General features: G+C 45.2%; 1 protein-coding gene across 2 annotated transcripts in view; it reads right to left on the reverse strand.

Annotated features, from left to right (window-relative positions):
• Positions 1 to 1334: 1334 nt before the first annotated feature.
• The window catches only part of grin1a (glutamate receptor, ionotropic, N-methyl D-aspartate 1a), a 44550-nt gene continuing 28311 nt past the window's right edge, over positions 1335 to 17573 (reverse strand). Inside the window, exons 17-23 of one of the 2 annotated variants that reach the window (XM_085413524.1) lie at positions 16956 to 17117; positions 16518 to 16627; positions 16005 to 16150; positions 15672 to 15722; positions 8241 to 8267; positions 7371 to 7481; positions 1335 to 4085 (exon numbers count right to left, since the gene is read on the reverse strand). In XM_085413524.1, the coding sequence (XP_085269650.1) occupies positions 4017 to 4085; positions 7371 to 7481; positions 8241 to 8267; positions 15672 to 15722; positions 16005 to 16150; positions 16518 to 16627; positions 16956 to 17117 (676 nt within the window). In that variant the 3' untranslated portion in view covers positions 1335 to 4016. The remainder of the gene's footprint in view (positions 4086 to 7370; positions 7482 to 8240; positions 8268 to 15671; positions 15723 to 16004; positions 16151 to 16517; positions 16628 to 16955; positions 17118 to 17573) is intronic. The other variant, XM_085413523.1, reaches the window with a different exon arrangement.

The raw sequence follows: 17573 nt of genomic DNA on the forward strand, positions 1-17573 counted from the left end.
TATTATAAATGCTTTTATATTCACATGAGGCATCTTTTGCTTGTAGCCCTTGACAAAAAAACTCCTACCTCCTTGAGTGTGTTCTTGACTTGGTTGATGTTTTGATGGTGTTTTTCTTAACCATCGGAAAAAATCGGTCATCATGCACTTAGGTTGTCTTCTGTGGTCGTTCAGGCCCCTCAGTGTTGCTGACGTGGCCAGTGTATCCAAAGTTTTTAAGAGTATATATATTAGATTGTTGATTTGGCAGATCTTAAAGGTTTTGGTCTGTCTTACAAGGCTATTTTGCTTTTTCAGCCTCACTTCCACTGACATTAATTTGGACCTTATATTTAAAATTACGCTGAGAAAAGTATAAAATACAATTTCAACACTTTGTATGTATGTGTGAAATAATTGACTTACATACCTTTATAAAACTGCATGACTGCACTGCATATTAAAAGCAAACCTGCAAATGTCCTGAGCACAAATCCCAAAACATATTGTGTACATACAGTGGTCTCATCTCAGGACTTGAAATCTGCTTGTTGGTTGATGGCTGAGCATTATAACGACTCTGACAGACTGTCTGCTGTGATTAGGACAGAAAGTCAGTGCACCAAGACAAATATCTCACCTCCTGCTTCTGCAACATTTGCATTAATTAATAGTGACAGCTGAGATATGACCAAAGATGACGCTCATAATTAAATTTCAGATTACACTTAATGTGATTTTGATGTTAGCGCTATGCTTCATCCAAGAAAACAGTGGTATAATTACAGCTGCTGAAATGTCAAATTATTAACCCTTACATTAGGAAAGCTGCTGTGAAATACAAGTTTCAATCAGCTATTTTATATGAGTAACTCTACTGAGAGTTTTAGAGGAAAAGCTAAAAGCTGGTTTCATAACCCTTGTGGATATTTAACAAATTTAACAAATTTCCCACGTGTGGGACTAATAAAGGTTATCTTATCTTATTAACCAAACTAACTAAATATGTCAACTAACAGATGCAACTAAAACAAGTTGGCTAGCAGACTCCTTCTGAACTAATCGATAATGTTACTAATCATGCTAATATACTCACAGCAATACTGCTGTCATGTTGACCTGCGAATGAGATCCATGTTACAATGCAGAAATGTACTATGGTTAATATCTACAAAGATTTTATGGCTGTTTTTTGAGATATTTCAGTTGGGACCAAACTGAGAAGCAGCTGAGGAGAACATGTAAAAAGTACTTCAGACACACCTTTGCTTTGCATTATACTTTTATAACAATGAGTAAAAGCAGCAGACAACTATACAGTCTAAATGTAGACAACAGAAACAAAGCTATGGGGATTCACAAACTTTAACCTATATCACTAGACTTGGCTAGTTGGACAGGTGGCCTCAGGTTTGACTCTAGATCACTGTGGTATACAGAGGAGTTATTAGATTCTTGCAGTCATGTGCAAGAAGCTCAGATGGGTGTGTATGAAAAAGAAGCCCAAATCATCACCCCTCCACCACCGTGCTTGGCATTTAATATGAAGTGTGTGTGCTGATATGCTGTGTTTTGTTTACTGCAAATGTGGTTCTGTGCATTATGGCCAAACATTTCTACTGTAGTCTCATCTGTCTGGAGGACATAGTTCCAGGAATCTTGTGGATAGTTCAGATGGAACTGTGTGAACCTGGGTTATGCTACCATTTTAAATTTGTTTAGTCTTTTTTCTACCTTTGCACTTGTGAATGTTAACATTTATCATACTAAATGAGACCTGTAGAGTCTGAGATGTAGCTCTTGGATGTTTTGCGGTTTCTCTGAGCATCGCACGGTCAGACCTTGAAGTGAATTTGTTGGGAGGCCCACTCCTGAGAAGACTGTAGTATTGTGTTTACACATCTGGATGCTTAAAACCATCAAATTGCCAAAACATCTGCGTTTATAGAACTGCCAAAATTTTCTGACAATCAGTTAATCAAGTGAATTTGATTAGCAGCATATGTCTCCTACTTTCACTCTTAATTTCTATGGCTGCAGTAATGATACACTAAGTTTTTCACAGACCTGCATGGAGTGGCTGTAGCCCTATTTGTACTTTTTTTGCTTGCCTTGATTATATGACATTGTGTAGATGTCATCAATTAACTGAAAGAATTACTTGACATTGACGAGAGAAATAGTTGTTAGTTGGAGCCCTATATTTAGCATATTAAAGCAAAGGATTCATTAGACATGACAATGTAAGTGTATTTTATTTACAGGTGTATAAACAACATGATTCAATGCAAGATCGTCACTGGAAAAGGTAAGAAAAACAAGTGAACCTTCCCTTAATGTTTGTGTGTGTGTGTGTGTGTGTGTGTGTGCGTATATGCATGTGTATATGTGTGTGTTGATGCATGCCTGTGTATCACACCTGTTTTGTGTTTGTGTAACTATAGTATAAGACATTCCCAGCTGCAGTCATTGTACGAGCTCATGAACCTCATCTACACAGAGCCAGACTCTATTTACATTTCATTCAACTTTAAGTGCTCCTCACGGCTCAGCTAACTGTACATGGCAACAGCACGCATCCAAACTAAAGCATTAATAATAACACATAAGCATGCACAGGTCTGAATGAGATCAGAAGCAACCTCTTTGCTCAAATTAAAATCATTTAATCCTATAAAGACTTTGTAGATCCTGCTCTGTTTTTCCTCAATAAAGCAAATTAAAAAGGAAACCGGTAAGATACTTTACAGTATGACTGTCGTTCTGTTTTGGGAATCGGTGTTTTGTTTAAATACAGTTTGGGGAGACTCCTCATCATAAAGTGCTATGCAGTGCCATACACCAGAAAGAATGTTACAGTTTTCTTCAGAGCAGTGGTTTCTCATCTCCAGAAATTGGGAAACGGCCTGTTTTTGCATCTAACCAAACCTGCACATGTGCTTGCAAGCTGAGCGAAGCTTTCAAATTCACTCGGCTTCCTTCGTGTAAAAGTTCTCCGGCGCTGCACAGGGGAGGAGGTTTTGCATGAAAGACCGAGTGCTGGTTGGGTGAAAAACCTGGCCCTTTGATGCAACCCCTTGGAGACTGGAAATGAGAAAGACTGCAGTGGCGGCGGCAGGAGAGAGGAAGAGAGAGGGCGTCCCAAAACAGCAGCATGGCTCACAGCCAACTGTCTCAAATATGGCTGAATATGAAAGACACCACTAGTATTTAACTAATTAAGTAGGATGTGATTTCTTATATCACCTGCATATGTCGTGCTATAAATAGTAGTAAAGCTAAATACTTCAAACTTGAATTGTTGTTAAAAATAGAAACACATGCAAATTTTGAGGTTAGTGCAAAATAAAAGTGGGGAAAGGTTCAATTTGTTCATCTCCAGAAGCTGATGTATACCCTTGCCCAAGCACACCCATGCCTTCATCATCTTCTCTGGTTGACATGGTTAGCCAACTGCCTTCTGTAGTGCCATTATTAGTGTGGATAAAAACACAGGTATGTCCTATTAAAAAATACTTGACCTCCATCGGAGCTTACAGACCATTTTGTATTGCAGTATATGTTGTTAAGAAATATTAAATATTGTGACTTCTAGGCCCTAAGTGGAAGTGAAATGTCCAGTACAATACTCGCAGCCAAACTGGTTCATCCATAAACTTAGCCGAACTAACCTGGCTTGCTAAAAGCTATAAAGCTGCTTGGGAAATTGGAAAACATCAAACATTAAGTAAATGTGTGCAATTAAAGGGACAAAACAACGTTAAATAAGTTAGGTAATAATATACAGAAGGAAAAGATTGTATATGTCGGATGGGTTCTTCTGTGCATGCTCAGGGACCCTACGAACATTAAAGTCATTTCGTCTTTAAAAAAAAAAGATAAAAGAAAAAGAAAGGTGCAAGTTGAGTGTTTTCAGCCAGTTCCTCAGCAAGCAGTTTCCTCAAAAGCTCCGCTGGCAGGCGGTGAAATAAAAGCTTCGGTTTTGGCTTCCTCTCCTCCTCTCCTTGGGGAGTGAACCTCATTGTCGCCCTCTCCGTTTACACCACTGTGCTGACAGACGGGTCAGACAAGTTGAGTTGGCCCGTGACGTCAGTGGGTGGGTACTGCTGCAGAGGTGAAGAAAAACAGGGCGGAGGAAGAGAGACACATAACAGGGTGTCATTTCTTGACAAAATTTAGTGTCCCTTTTGTTGCCGATGTTGTTGTTGTCCTAGCATTGTCTAAATATTAATTTTAATTTAGGGAACAACTGTGTTCTGCAGAAGCTGGATGTTGCTCTAACCCCTCTCAGGCAGACTTTAATTTTGTGTCATTTTCTTTAAAGTCTGAATTTTTGTAGAACAGTTTGTGCCTGGGGTGGGCTAGTTTTGGAGCTGACGTAAGATCCCGAGAGTCTTGACAACAGCAGTCATTTATTTTTTTTATTTTATTTTTTGCCTCAGCAACATGACTGGGTGATAACTTCCTGCCATGGATAAAATGGGCAGCTCATTTATCACCCCCACAGTCATCTGTGTGCATGCAGACAGGCAGCTTCTCTATATTTAGCTCAAGAGGAGAACATGAATTTTGGGCTGATTGCACAAGTGCTGCTGTGTCCGACTCTTACGTCCAATCCCTGCATCACTGTGCTTCTTTAAGAGCAGAATATGTTGAATTATAGGCTTCTACAATGCTGAGAGGGGAGGCAAGATCCCATATCCATGCATATGCTTCGTTTGAGTGGGTTGTTTTTAGTGCTTTTGGCAGCAGTAAGCCATTTTTTAAAATGTTATCTTTTACATAGAAACACAGAAATCCTACATTACAGAATCCGCTTTATACATCATAAATCGAGTTTGCAGAACATGTTGTTTTTGTAGAATTGCTTCATGTTTTGAAACACAGTGAGATTGGGTGGAGTAACTGCAATATGTCCTTTATAATTCAGCTAATTTCCAACATGCCAATCAAAATTCTGACTCACAGTGCTGTGTTGCAAAGCATGCAGGAAAGCATCTTTTCTTTTTACATTAAGCACATTACTACTGCACATTAATGACATTCAGAACCAAAACAGGGAAGGTGTACCCGTCTCATTTGTCACTTTTTTTGATTTAAGCACCTCTCGTTTTAAGCCAATAGAGCCGATACATTCAAGCATGTGAGTTTCAGAAGTTGGTATGATGCAACTAACATGCTGACAGATGTGGGGGCATCCAGACTGAATGGGAAAATTGTTGCTTTTTATTTTAAGGTAATAAATAGGAGTCAGAGTGGATGTCCCTCATCTCCTTGACCCGCAAGTTGCATCATCACATAGCTTACAGCCCCCATTTGGGTCTCCACATGTCTTGTACCTTGAGGGCCTGCTAACAGCGCACCCTACTGGGGTCAAGTGGACCAGCAAAAGAGAAACACTTCACTGACATCACAACCACAGTTAAAAGCTACTTATTCAGCACAACTAAGATGACGTTTTTTTGTTGGGGTTTTTTGTCATATATGGAACAGCTACAAAGAGTATTACTACTTCTACGGTTACTACATCTATGACAGTTAAAGTAATTAGCATGCTTGTAGAGGGAGAGAGGAGCAGTGTGGCATGTGGGTGAGGGACACTGACACTCAAGTCCATTGATATCCATTAATAGAAAAGAAGAACATTTATATAAAATCAAAAATAATGGTCAAAGACTGAAGATGGTAGGTCTTTCAGTTGGAGCATCTTTTGTAATTACACTAAATCCTGTTTCATTTTACACTTTGAGACATTTTCTTCCCCCAATAGGGCTCCCAAACCAGCATCCGAAACCTCATACAGACAAAGTGGCAGTGGCGATCCCGCTCTTCTTCTCATAAAATGAAAGAAATTCTATTGGAAAAACGCCGGGGAAGAGTAAAGGTGCTTGGCTTCATTGCTGAAACATCCGTTAAAAAAACAAAACAAAACAAAAAAACAACAACAGATAGTTAACAGAAGAGAAAGAAAGGAGAAACAGAAAATCAAATCGTAACTTTTTTTTAAATGTTGCAAGCTGTTATCTTTGCTGCCATAGGCTACATTTCTCCAGAGAAACACATTCAAAGCATAGTGTTAATGCAAAAGGCTATGAAGGCTATCTCCACAAATTATTGCCATTCTTTTATAAAGCCCAGATTTGGTTAACAACCAGCTATGCCTGGCAGATCAGCTGGGCACAAATGACCGTGGGTCACCGGTTTGTCAGCGCGATCCAAGCTTGTGTAGTGCAATCTCCAAACCGCAATGAGCAGGGCCTTTCAACCGAACTGTGAAGGAATGCAGAAAACCTGACACTCTCATTGTGCTGCAGCAAAGGAGTGATATAAAAAGAATGGGGGGGGGCAGTAGCTTGTATTTATTCTTGCATCACAACACAGTGAGAGTCTAAGGCTTCACAGAGTTTTTAGCACAATAAAAACAATATGTAAAACTTAAAGTCGACTGTCTTCACGACCTGAAAATATACCCTGCAAAAGGCATGCACAGTTCGGACCACAAGGACACTGGAAATAAAACAAGAATTATGACAAACAAAATATGATAATGCAAAAAAGTAAATTGATTAATAGAAATCCATGAGTGGAATCCTGAAATAGACACACCGAAAAATATGACAACACATTAGTTTTCTTCTCGGGAGGGCTGGACGTCACCTTAAATTTTAAAAAAGGGTTTTGGGAATAAAAAAATGACAGAACACCAGCGCATGCTTTTCAAACCATAAGCAAACCAACAGCGGCTGAAACCCAAACAGAGGAAGTGCAGGATTGGTGCAAAGAAACAATGGATATACGAAGGATCAGGCAGTCAAAACGACAGGACATGAACAGAAACGTATAAACAGACACGCTCGCATACGGTACACTCACGCACACACATACCACAGTGCCACCACCACCACCAAATACGGACAGAATCCACGTCCAAACCAGAGGCAGGGAGGAAGAGCAGCCCAAGACAAAACACCACTGGCAGACTGCTTGCTTTTGTCGCGCCCCTTCCTCCAGAAGACACTAATCCCATTAAATCCTTCCCCCCTTTTCCCCCAAATCCTGGACACTTGGGACGCTCCCTTTCCAAATTCAGAGCCCAGCTCCTGGCCTGGCCTGACCTGAGATCCTGCACTGATGCCCTCTATGCTGTAGAGGAACCATAAGAGCTAAATGGTAATGGTTGATCGATGGTGAAGGGACAGACACGTGGCAGAGGCCAGCGGAGCCGTGTGGAAATGAGTGAGTGGAACATGGGACTCTTTTGAGGTCAGATATGGGGATGGGGGCAGAGAGGACAGCGAAAGACAAAGAGATGGAAGCAGAGACAGAGGAGGAGAAGAGGAAAGAGAGGAAAGAATAAACAAGGGAAGGTGTCGCTTCTTCCGTCTCCTTACCGTGTCTTTGGAGGACCTACGTCTCTTGATGCTGGAGGCCAGGGTGGTACTGATGGACCTAAAAGAGGCTTTCTTTTTGGGGTCAGGCTCTGCTCTACCACTTTTCCTATCCTAAAATAAATATATGTAGAAACATTATTCATGTCCTATGGCTGGGGTGATAACCGTGGTTTCAGTCTCACCCGTTTTCTCTCTACCCACCACCACCAAAACCACTGCCACCCCAATAGATTACCTTATGTTTTTAATAGACTAATTACTGGGAGGGTCCTTGTGAAAAACACTACACCATTTGGAAATGTAAAAGAGGGAGAAAGAAGGGGATAAAGCTTGTTAGATGTGAGAGTGAACAAAGTCTGTTCAGTCTGATATGAGGGCATTTGTCTACATTTTATGCAACATAATCACACTTGGACTGCACAAGATGGCACAGTAGTCCTCTAGAAACACACTCAGTTGGCCCTAGAAATGCACTGGAATGAGTGATGACTAGTAAAGATGTCAGTGGGTGTGATACCTAGGTTTTAAACCATCTAAAATAGTCTACCCGTACACTCGCTATTGTGTGAGTGCACACACACTTTAAAGCTGCCACTTCTTTATCTCAGCACATGATTAATCTTCAATCTACTCTTACTCAGTAACACACAGGTAACATCTTCAAATGCGTACCTGTCAAAATAAAATAAAAACATAAAGAAAAAGAAGCACTATTAACCGTATTCTTACAACATGGTGAGCCAATTTGGTGCCCTCGCTCCCTCATACCATCAGAGTGCCCCACAGCTATTCTCAGCACAATTACTGGATGTCTGTGTGCAACAATAAAAAAAGAACTCATATTAAGAACTCATATTAAGGTATTCTTACATCCTGAGTCTCTACAGAGGAAGAGGGCTGCATAGGGGGAGAAAAGAAAAATAAAATAAATGTCCATCCACTTGGATTGTTATTACTTTAAAGAATATCCTTAAGCAAAAGCCAAGGGAACCAAAAATGGCAGATAAAAAAATCCCAAAACTAGCAAAGCAAACATTCACATCCAAAGCCAGGCAGGTATAAAAAGTTAAAAATAATAATAATAATAATAAAAAAGCTACAGTATTGGATGCATAGAAGGAAAACAACAGCGACATAAGTCAGTAATTAAAGCCCATTTAACGTCATTATACCTTTAAGGGGTATAATGGAAATTCACCCCACACACCAGGGAATGGGATGAGATGGAGAGCATAAAGGTAAAAATAAGAAGGAATGGTTGTCTACTAGAGCAACGAAAAAGCCTGTTTTCTACTGAAATTAAAGTGCAAAAACAAAAGTCAGTGTTTAAATGATAAATTCATAATTAACTGAGCAAATGAAAGCTAAAAGATGCTACTTCTAATAAAAAAAAAGAGTATAGTATAAGTGGAGGATGACAGATTAGTAGCAGCAAGGGAGGCCCTTGGGGTGGGCGGGGCAGTGTGGTGTGAATTTCAACATGCCAAATCGTTTTATGGATGGAGGGAAGGAATAAAAGGGGGAACATAGATTAAGTAACACAAAACAAATAGCACGACAAATCAATCCTGGCCAGCACTGGCCCCGCAGTTCATCCTTTTTCATCAGGTCACATGACTAGGCTCTTTCAGGGCACATTTGTTCCACCATCACCCCGCCAACCAGCACTCTCTCAACCCCCTGATGACATAATATCAGGTGGCGAGCAGGTATTATCTCATGTGCAGGATAGATGAAAGCTGGCAGAAGAGTGATTGGTGCACGGCACCGTTCGATTTTAGTGCAAAAAATATCTTTTTCCTGTTGGAAGATGACATCTCGTGTTAGTAAATGGTTAAAGTCAGCGTGCGTATTGGTCTTGGTTCAGAAAAATCAATGCCCAAGTGACGTCAGGTGTTCGTTTAATCTTTACTTTCCCCTTTTCTTACACATGTTAGACTGCAGGAGTGAAGCCCGGCCATCCAGAGCCCTGATGAGGCGCTGCGTGTGCACAGTCCCGGCCATGCAGGGCATGCTGGACCATCAGATGAAGAGCGGCATGGGACTTGCACCGTGTACATCGGCTGCGTGTTTCCCGTTGGAAACAGATGTGAGCTGTCATAGTCCAGCATCATTATACAACATCACTGTTATCGTCACGCAGCAGACTTTCTGACGCTTTGTTTTCATCCCAAACTATCATCAGGTTCAATCTGGTTCAGACAGTGCACTTCTAAGTAACATCTGTTTGAAAAGACAGATGTAGAAGCCACATGTGTAGTCTCTTAGTAATGGAACACAATGTAACTTTTTTATAATATAAATGTTCACATTGTAGCTACATTGTCCACCTCTAAAAAAGAGAACAGAGAGAGTGGATCAGCAGCAGCCTTTCACTAACCCTAACCCTGCCCCAGTCCTAATGTAACTGACAGCTTTTATTAAAGATGAAGATGAGTTATTACTTACACACCCTACATAAATTATAGCAATCGTTGCACTCGAGTGGTCGCACCCTTAGGCGATTTATTCACAGTCAGCTATGGTAAAGTGACAGATAGATGACTGTGTAACACGTATACTTATTAATTGTGTTTGCTATTTAGGTTATTTCTTTATCGGTTTGGCTTAATTCTTTTCCCCTCCAACCAACATACTTTGAAAGGCACAACTACGTTTACTTTAAAGTCATACTGGTTCTGTTTATACTAAGATTTTCTTTCTATAAATTGAATAATGGAATAAGCGGACACTTCGGCCCATTACTATATATCATGCCTTTATTTAAAAGGGACAGTTAAGCCTTAATATCATTTAGGCACCATCGGCAACCAAATAAAAAGCTCTCACACACAAAAATGCATGTGCATTAGCTAAATTAGGTAAAAGTAGGAAATGCCCCAGTAAACTAGCATTTCTCATTATAGAACTCAAAAAACTAAAAATAAATTTTACTCCAAAGACCCTTTACTCACTCATCATGTATGTTGCTACAGCTTTTAAAGTTTTACAATCCTGGGCAACCTACACACATGCACTTTTCTTTCTTAGTAAAAGTCTGCAAAACCAATGCCATGTCAAGGGTAGTGTCGTGGATGAGAGAAGGAGGACCCAAACGCTGGACTCACAGGCAGGTAGGTGAAGGTGGATGTTTATTGCCGAAGGAGTGAGCAAACAGTACAGAGGGAGGAAATGGCTGGCTGACTGAATGAATGAACAAAGGACTGACTGACTGACTGGACATACAGACGACATCAGACATACATCATTAACATCAATGACACGACAGAGAACTGGTGAAACCGAGGAACTTAAATACACAGGTTGAATGATGACAATGATTGGAAACAGGTGAGTACAGGGCTGAACATAATCTGACTAATGACACGGGAGACAAGCTGACACGGGAAAAGACAGGAAGTGAGAACATTAATGTGGCGAACCAAACTGAACATGAACAAACTGAAATCACTGGGTCAACGACCCAGGAACCCTGACAGTACCCCCCCCTTCAAAGGCCGGCACCCGACGGCCAAAAGAGAAAGGAAAAAAAACCAGAACAGGGTGGGCGGAGGGGGCCCAGGACGGAGGGACGGAGTCCACACCAAGACAGTTCAGGTGGGCGCCCCCGTGGCCCGTGGCCGAGACGAGACAGTTCAGGTGGGCGCCCCCGCGGCCCGTGGCCGAGACGAGACAGTTCAGGTGGGCGCCCCCGCGGCCCGTGGCCGAGACGAGACAGTTCAGGGGGCCGACCGTGCGGACGGCAACGGCGACAGCACTGGTCCGGGGGCCGACCGCGTGGAAAGCAACGGCGGCGACGTGGGCACAGTTCGGGGGGCCGGCCGTGCGGAAGGCGACGGCGGCCACTCAGGCGAAGGCGGTCGGGGGGCCGGCCGTGCGGAAGGCGACGGCGGCCACTCAGGCGAAGGCGGTCGGGGGGCCGGCCGTGCGGAAGGCGACGGCGGCCACTCAGGCGAAGAGGGTCTGTGGGCCGCCCACGACGGCGATGGCGCCCGGCCAGAGGCCTAGCCAGCGGTCTAGAAAATGGCCGTTTAGCTCCTGGGCCAGGCGAGGCTGAAGGCTCTGAGGCCGAAGGCTCTGAGGCCGAAGGCTCTGAGGCCGAAGGCTCTGAGGCCGAAGGCTCTGAGGCCGCAGCGGACGAAGGCTCTGAGGCCGCAGCGGACGAAGGCTCTGAGGCTGCAGCCGGGCCGGGCGTGGGTGCAGCTGAGGCAGAGGCCGGGCCGGGCGTGGGTGCAGCTGAGGCAGAGGCCGGGCCGGGCGTGGGTGCAGCTGAGGCAGAGGCCGGGCCGGGCGTGGGTGCAGCTGAGGCAGAGGCCGGGCCGGGCGTGGGTGCAGCTGAGGCAGAGGCCGGGCCGGGCGATGCAGGCGCGGAGGCCTCTGGCCGGAGACAGGCAGGGCCAGTAGGCGCGGAGGCCCCTGGCTGAGGAGCGGCCGGGCCAGCGGGTGCGGAAACCCCTGGCTGAGGAGCGGCCGGGCCAGCGGGTGCGGAAACCCCTGGCTGAGAAGCAGGAAGGCTCACAGCTGGCTCTGGGTGCTGTGGCTGCAGGTCCGGGAACTGGACGGGATGGTGGACAGGTGACTGGGAAACAGGAGGCGACTGGACTACAGGGCACTGGGCGGCAGACTGGACTACAGAAGAGTGGAGGACAGGTGGAGACTGGGCTACAGGTGACTGGAGGACAGGTGGAGACTGGGCTACAGGTGACTGGAGGACAGGTGGAGACTGGGCTACAGGTGACTGGAGGACAGGTGGAGACTGAGCTACAGGTGACTGGAGGACAGGTGGAGACTGAGCTACAGGTGACTGGAGGACAGGTGGAGACTGAGCTACAGGTGACTGGAGGACAGGTGGAGACTGGGCTACAGGTGACTGGAGGACAGGTGAGGGAACTGATTGGACTAAGGAGACTGACGGATAAACAGAGGCCGGTGAGGCTAATGGCTGAGCTAAAGAGTGAGCTAGTGACGGAGATAAAATTACAGCTTGGGCTCGTAAGGCTGGTGCCTGGGCAGGGGACAGTTCAGCTAGTCTAACCAGTGATACTGCGAGGGCGTGAAAAGCTGGATCAGGAGGTGGATGAAAGGGTGAAGTAGTAGGTGGACCGGTTAGCTCTTCCAAGCCTCCAGGGAGGTCAGGCTGGGTTCTGGCTGCCCTCAGCCTGGGCGCTGGGACAGGCACAGAAGGTGGCTGGACACCAGTCACCCCCACCCGAGAAACAGGAGCGGGTGTGGAGGTGGACTGGGTCGCAGCTGCCCTCCTCCTGGGAGCTGGCACTGGAGTGGGTGTAGGCTGACTGATAGGAGTGGAAATAACGACCGGGTGAGTGACACTGACAGGTCTATCGGGTTGTATTCTGGTCTTTCTGCCATCACTATTTACAGTTTTTGACTGAACAGTCTTTGGGGAGCCAGAGCAGAAAAGATCTTCCCAGGCCACATCATCCTCAAGGAGGGAAACTCTCCATGAATCAGAAAAGAGTCTGTTGTGTGTTTTAAGTGGATAATCAGATGAGGGGTGTGGAAAACAGTCACTGGAACTCACCACCGGGAGTTGCTGAACAGAGTCCGTTTTATGGCGGCGTGTGCGCCGCTTTCCCCGGGAAGAGGAAGCGGGCCGGGTAAACGGCTGAGCCTCTGGCGCGGTAGCCTCCGCTGAGCCGAGATGGGAGGTGTAGCCGCTGTGCCGTGGCGAGGCGGAAAGGCTGGAGAGTGAATAGGCTGGCGGGCGAGCGAGGAGCGAAGCGGCGGGAGAGCGAGCGGCCGAAGCTTGGGCTGTGACGCCCACTCTCCGCGGCGAATGCTCCGGTGCAGCTGAGGCAGCAGGTGGGGGAACGTGGCGTCTCCGAGGCCCGCCCAGAGCCAGGCGAGTCCCCTCGAAGACGTGCTCTCTCTCCGCGAAGAGCCGCTGTTTTCCCCGAAGCCCCTCCGTCCAGCGAAGGAGCGCTGCCTCCTGCCGCTCGAAAAGTTCAGGGTCCGCTGGGTCCACAACGCGTGGTCGTGTCATTCTGTCAAGGGTAGTGTCGTGGATGAGAGAAGGAGGACCCAAACGCTGGACTCACAGGCAGGTAGGTGAAGGTGGATGTTTATTGCCGAAGGAGTGAGCAAACAGTACAGAGGGAGGAAATGGCTGGCTGACTGAATGAATGAACAAAGGACTGACTGACTGACTGGACATACAGACGACATCAGACATACATCATTAACATCAATGACACGACAGAGAACTGGTGAAACCGAGGAACTTAAATACACAGGTTGAATGATGACAATGATTGGAAACAGGTGAGTACAGGGCTGAACATAATCTGACTAATGACACGGGAGACAAGCTGACACGGGAAAAGACAGGAAGTGAGAACATTAATGTGGCGAACCAAACTGAACATGAACAAACTGAAATCACTGGGTCAACGACCCAGGAACCCTGACATGCCATGGTGGCGTGACACCTAATGAACTTCTTGTTTGAGAGCTTTTAGCTTTTAAAAATAACTGGGTGCAGAGATAATGCAAAGGTGGCAACTAGTGAGGATTTTACTTTGTGAACAGATTTACTCAGAAGTGCACTTTCTCTGAAGTTAAACCTCTGTTTGAAGGCATTTGGGTGCACAGTCCTGCACATTGCTTTGCATAATACAACCTGAGGCATTTAAAAGCACATAATAACAAAAAACACACATGGAAGCAGTCGAAACGATGCCAGTAATGGGTATCGAGGTTTTAGTGATTGCTGTACTAGAGAAGGAAGAGGCCACATAAACTGTGATCTTAGATTGAGTTTGTACCCTGGAAAACCAAGCTATCATTTTTAATTTCAGAAATTTAGATCACTGTGAGTAATCAAATCAGCGTACCTAAACAGTGTGAATAAGATCCTGAATAATTTTCATGCAAAGCAGATTTGATTAGCCTTACTTCATGGGTCCTCTCAGCGCTTCTTGCGTAAGGCGCCATTGTAATAGCTATAGTTAGAGCAATGTGTGTCTAGCAATTTTAGCTTTTGGGCCCAGAGTGATGGTGAATGAGCAAGATGAGCAAGCATGAGCCATCTTTGTTTAGTGATGCAGAGAAATTGGCATGATCATCACTGACATGGATATAAATTACATTAGTCTGCGGGCAGTTTAGTGTGTCCCTCTCCTTTCTCAGTGACGCCCCCCTGCATGCATTCATCTGCTGTATGCGCCTACATCTATATGTACAGCTATATGAGGACACATACGACAGTTACATACAGCTATCAGTTTGATGGTAGACACTTTTAGAAGGACATTGATTTGCTGACAGGCACTTGTGATAATTATACTGTACCTTCCTCCAGCCCTGTCTCATTTCACTTGGTTCAAGAGAGACACAGCAGACAAACTGCCACAGCCACATCACAGACTCAGGCTGTGATTGGCCATCAAATGTGGAAACCCTGTACCTTCAAAGCAGCACTGATTGCATCAGAGTGCAGGGGAAATCATGTTCTTCACTGGCTGAGCAAAGGAACTTATCGCTTGATTATAGCTCAGATGGTCAGTTCATTCAAAAAAAACAAAAAACAAAAATGTTCATAGTGGTATCTGGCCATGAAAATGACTTTAAACTGCAAAGAAGTTCCATTTATTGTTTTTTTTAATTACGTGAATGTTTCTGAAAACCCCTGAAAATGAATCTAAGTTAGCTGTATAGTTAGATACCACTAGAGCAAGTATGAAAATAAGGACTTATAAAATTATATTTGAGTGAACTGAGCCTTTAGATTGATGCCTGTTCAGGCAATGTTGCACGAAGCCTTTGCCATGCGAGATTTTAAGTTCTTGCTTGGTGTCTGCATCATGAACACTGCGGTGGATAAGGAGACACACTGTGCGCTGCAGCATTGCACATTTCACTTATGCTGACAATTGTGGAACGGTCACTGCCGTATGATTGTGCCAGGGCATTGATTTGACTCTTTATGCTCTATTTGTCTTATCAGCTTTTGGCTGCTGTTAGTTTTGCTGCCAGAGAGAAGGAAATCAATGGGGTCGCGAGCAAAATGCATCAACCTTAGAGTATTCATTGTCAATAATGTTTTTTCAATGTTTCTGGCAGGGAATTTGTTTTTTCTGCTGGATTTCCATGTACAAATCATATGACCTTATGAAGAATATAGCGCCACAGCAGCAGCTTAGAACTACTGGTTCATGCCATGGACGTGGGTAGTGGAGAGTTTTCATTTGGAGATTTATTGTGTGAGAGAATCTCTAATTATCTTATTGTTACGCCAAGAACGAGAGGTGACATGACGGTGGAAATGGCTCTACTACATACTAAAGAGGGAGTTCCAGCCACCGCTTGACTTCCAGAAGTCTCCTTACTATCCTGCAGGCACACACACAAGAGACACGGGTGCATTTGGCCTCAGGGAACTGTGTAAACCCACAGGGTGGCCACTCAGCATGCCTTACATTATATGTAGGCATCAGAGATCACTGTTTCTTGTATGGTGATCTGCTGGTTTGATCACTACTTAAAAAAACCCCCAAAGTTCTCAGATGGGTTGAGAAACAGAAATCAACCCTCATTCGAGGGAGGTTTTTCTGGCTCTCTTCCACCCCAGTTTTGACCCTTCCACCTTCAGTGGATGCAGGGTATCAATCCTACCTGCAAGTTCTTCCTCCAGACATTGACGGCCGCAAAGGCCAGCTGCATCTGCTTCCTGCGGGCGTCTTTATGGCGCTTATAGGCAATTTCAATGAAGATGAGGAAGATCCCTGCTGCTATTCCTCCAGCCACCAGCATGAATACCCCTGTGAAGGAGGGACACATGAACAGAAACAGAGCAGACACAGGGATGCGTGAGTTTCCTGTCTACATCTCCCCCGCTCCCACTAAGCATGAACGCATGGTCTGACTGTCATGCTCAGTGGTCGCCCTCCTTTCTCAACCAGCTCCTACTGACGACGACTGCTGCAAACTACACAATATTAATAGAGAACCACAACCGCACGAAATCACAGGACAAGATACTGTACGGCACACTACCCACAGAGCACCACGCTGACACTAAAACAACGATTTTGTAAAGGTATTGGACAAAAAAGGGCTACAGTACCTTACCACTGCAGTTTTTGTCCAATCACTTTTAACGCTTTCTCTACGCCATAAGGACCATACCTGCCATGTTTTCAAAGGTGAGTGTGGCTGGGGCATTGCTCCTTGAGTCACACTCCTGGTATCTCACCCAGGTTTTATCTAGGTCTTCCATGAAGCCGTTCTCATGAGAACTGCAGGGGGTTGGGGGTAGTGGGGAGAGAGGTAACAGAGTTAATGAATGCCGCAAATGACCGAATGTTTGAGCCGCTTACTCCCAGCTAGCAACACAGATGAAGCACAGACAGCTGTACAGACACGTGTACTGACAAACAGTGATACACTTGACAAGAGACAACCAGACAAACAGGGCAGGAAAGGGGAGATACAAAGATGTGACATAAGGCAATGTATTGGATGGCTATAAAGGGTCAATATGTGACCATGAAATCATATTGATAAGAAAAAAGAAAAAGAAAAAAAAAAGGTCATACGAGTAATGCAGCTTCGGCTGGGACAGACCTGAGAATGGCCAGGGACACATTCTGTTTCCAGGGGCTGTCCTTGCGCATGCCTATGCCAAAGCCCGAACGGAAAAACAGCTCTCCCGTGGTCACCAGGTCGCACTTCTGCGAGGCTTCAAACTCCAGCACCGCAGAGTCCCAGATGAAAGCATGCAGCTTGCTGTGGGGGCAGGGGGAGGGAGGAGGAGGAGGAAGTGGGGAGGAAGGGGAAGGAGGGGAAGGAGGGGGTTACGGTGCAACAGTACAATGATTTACATACACATTTACGGCTCCCACCCTTCTCTCTCTCTCACACCACATCGTGTGTGTCAGTCAGCGTTTACCAGCAATCTCTACCGCTGCTTATGTCCCAAATGAAATCCAATGCCAGATGGGTGAGGGCGCGTCCCCCATTGGATTCCCCCAATCTCAAAGATGTTCGTCTGGGTACAACCTGAAAAAGGGGGCTCTTCGACTCAATGTTAGCTCAACCTCACACTGTTGTCAGTGCTGTTGACACGTCCACTCCTGCTGCTGTCCCTGGAAACCTGCCTTGGCTGGGCGATGGGCCTGAATCAGGGCGAATGTCGCAGTAAAGCCTACCACTTCCACCTGATCCGGAGGTCCATGTCCCTCC

The sequence above is a fragment of the Rhamphochromis longiceps genome, linkage group LG7 (genome assembly GCF_057381845.1).
Source record: "Rhamphochromis longiceps isolate RC_006_pf linkage group LG7, R_longiceps_female_GT1.1, whole genome shotgun sequence".
Classification (NCBI taxonomy): Eukaryota; Metazoa; Chordata; class Actinopteri; order Cichliformes; family Cichlidae; genus Rhamphochromis; species Rhamphochromis longiceps.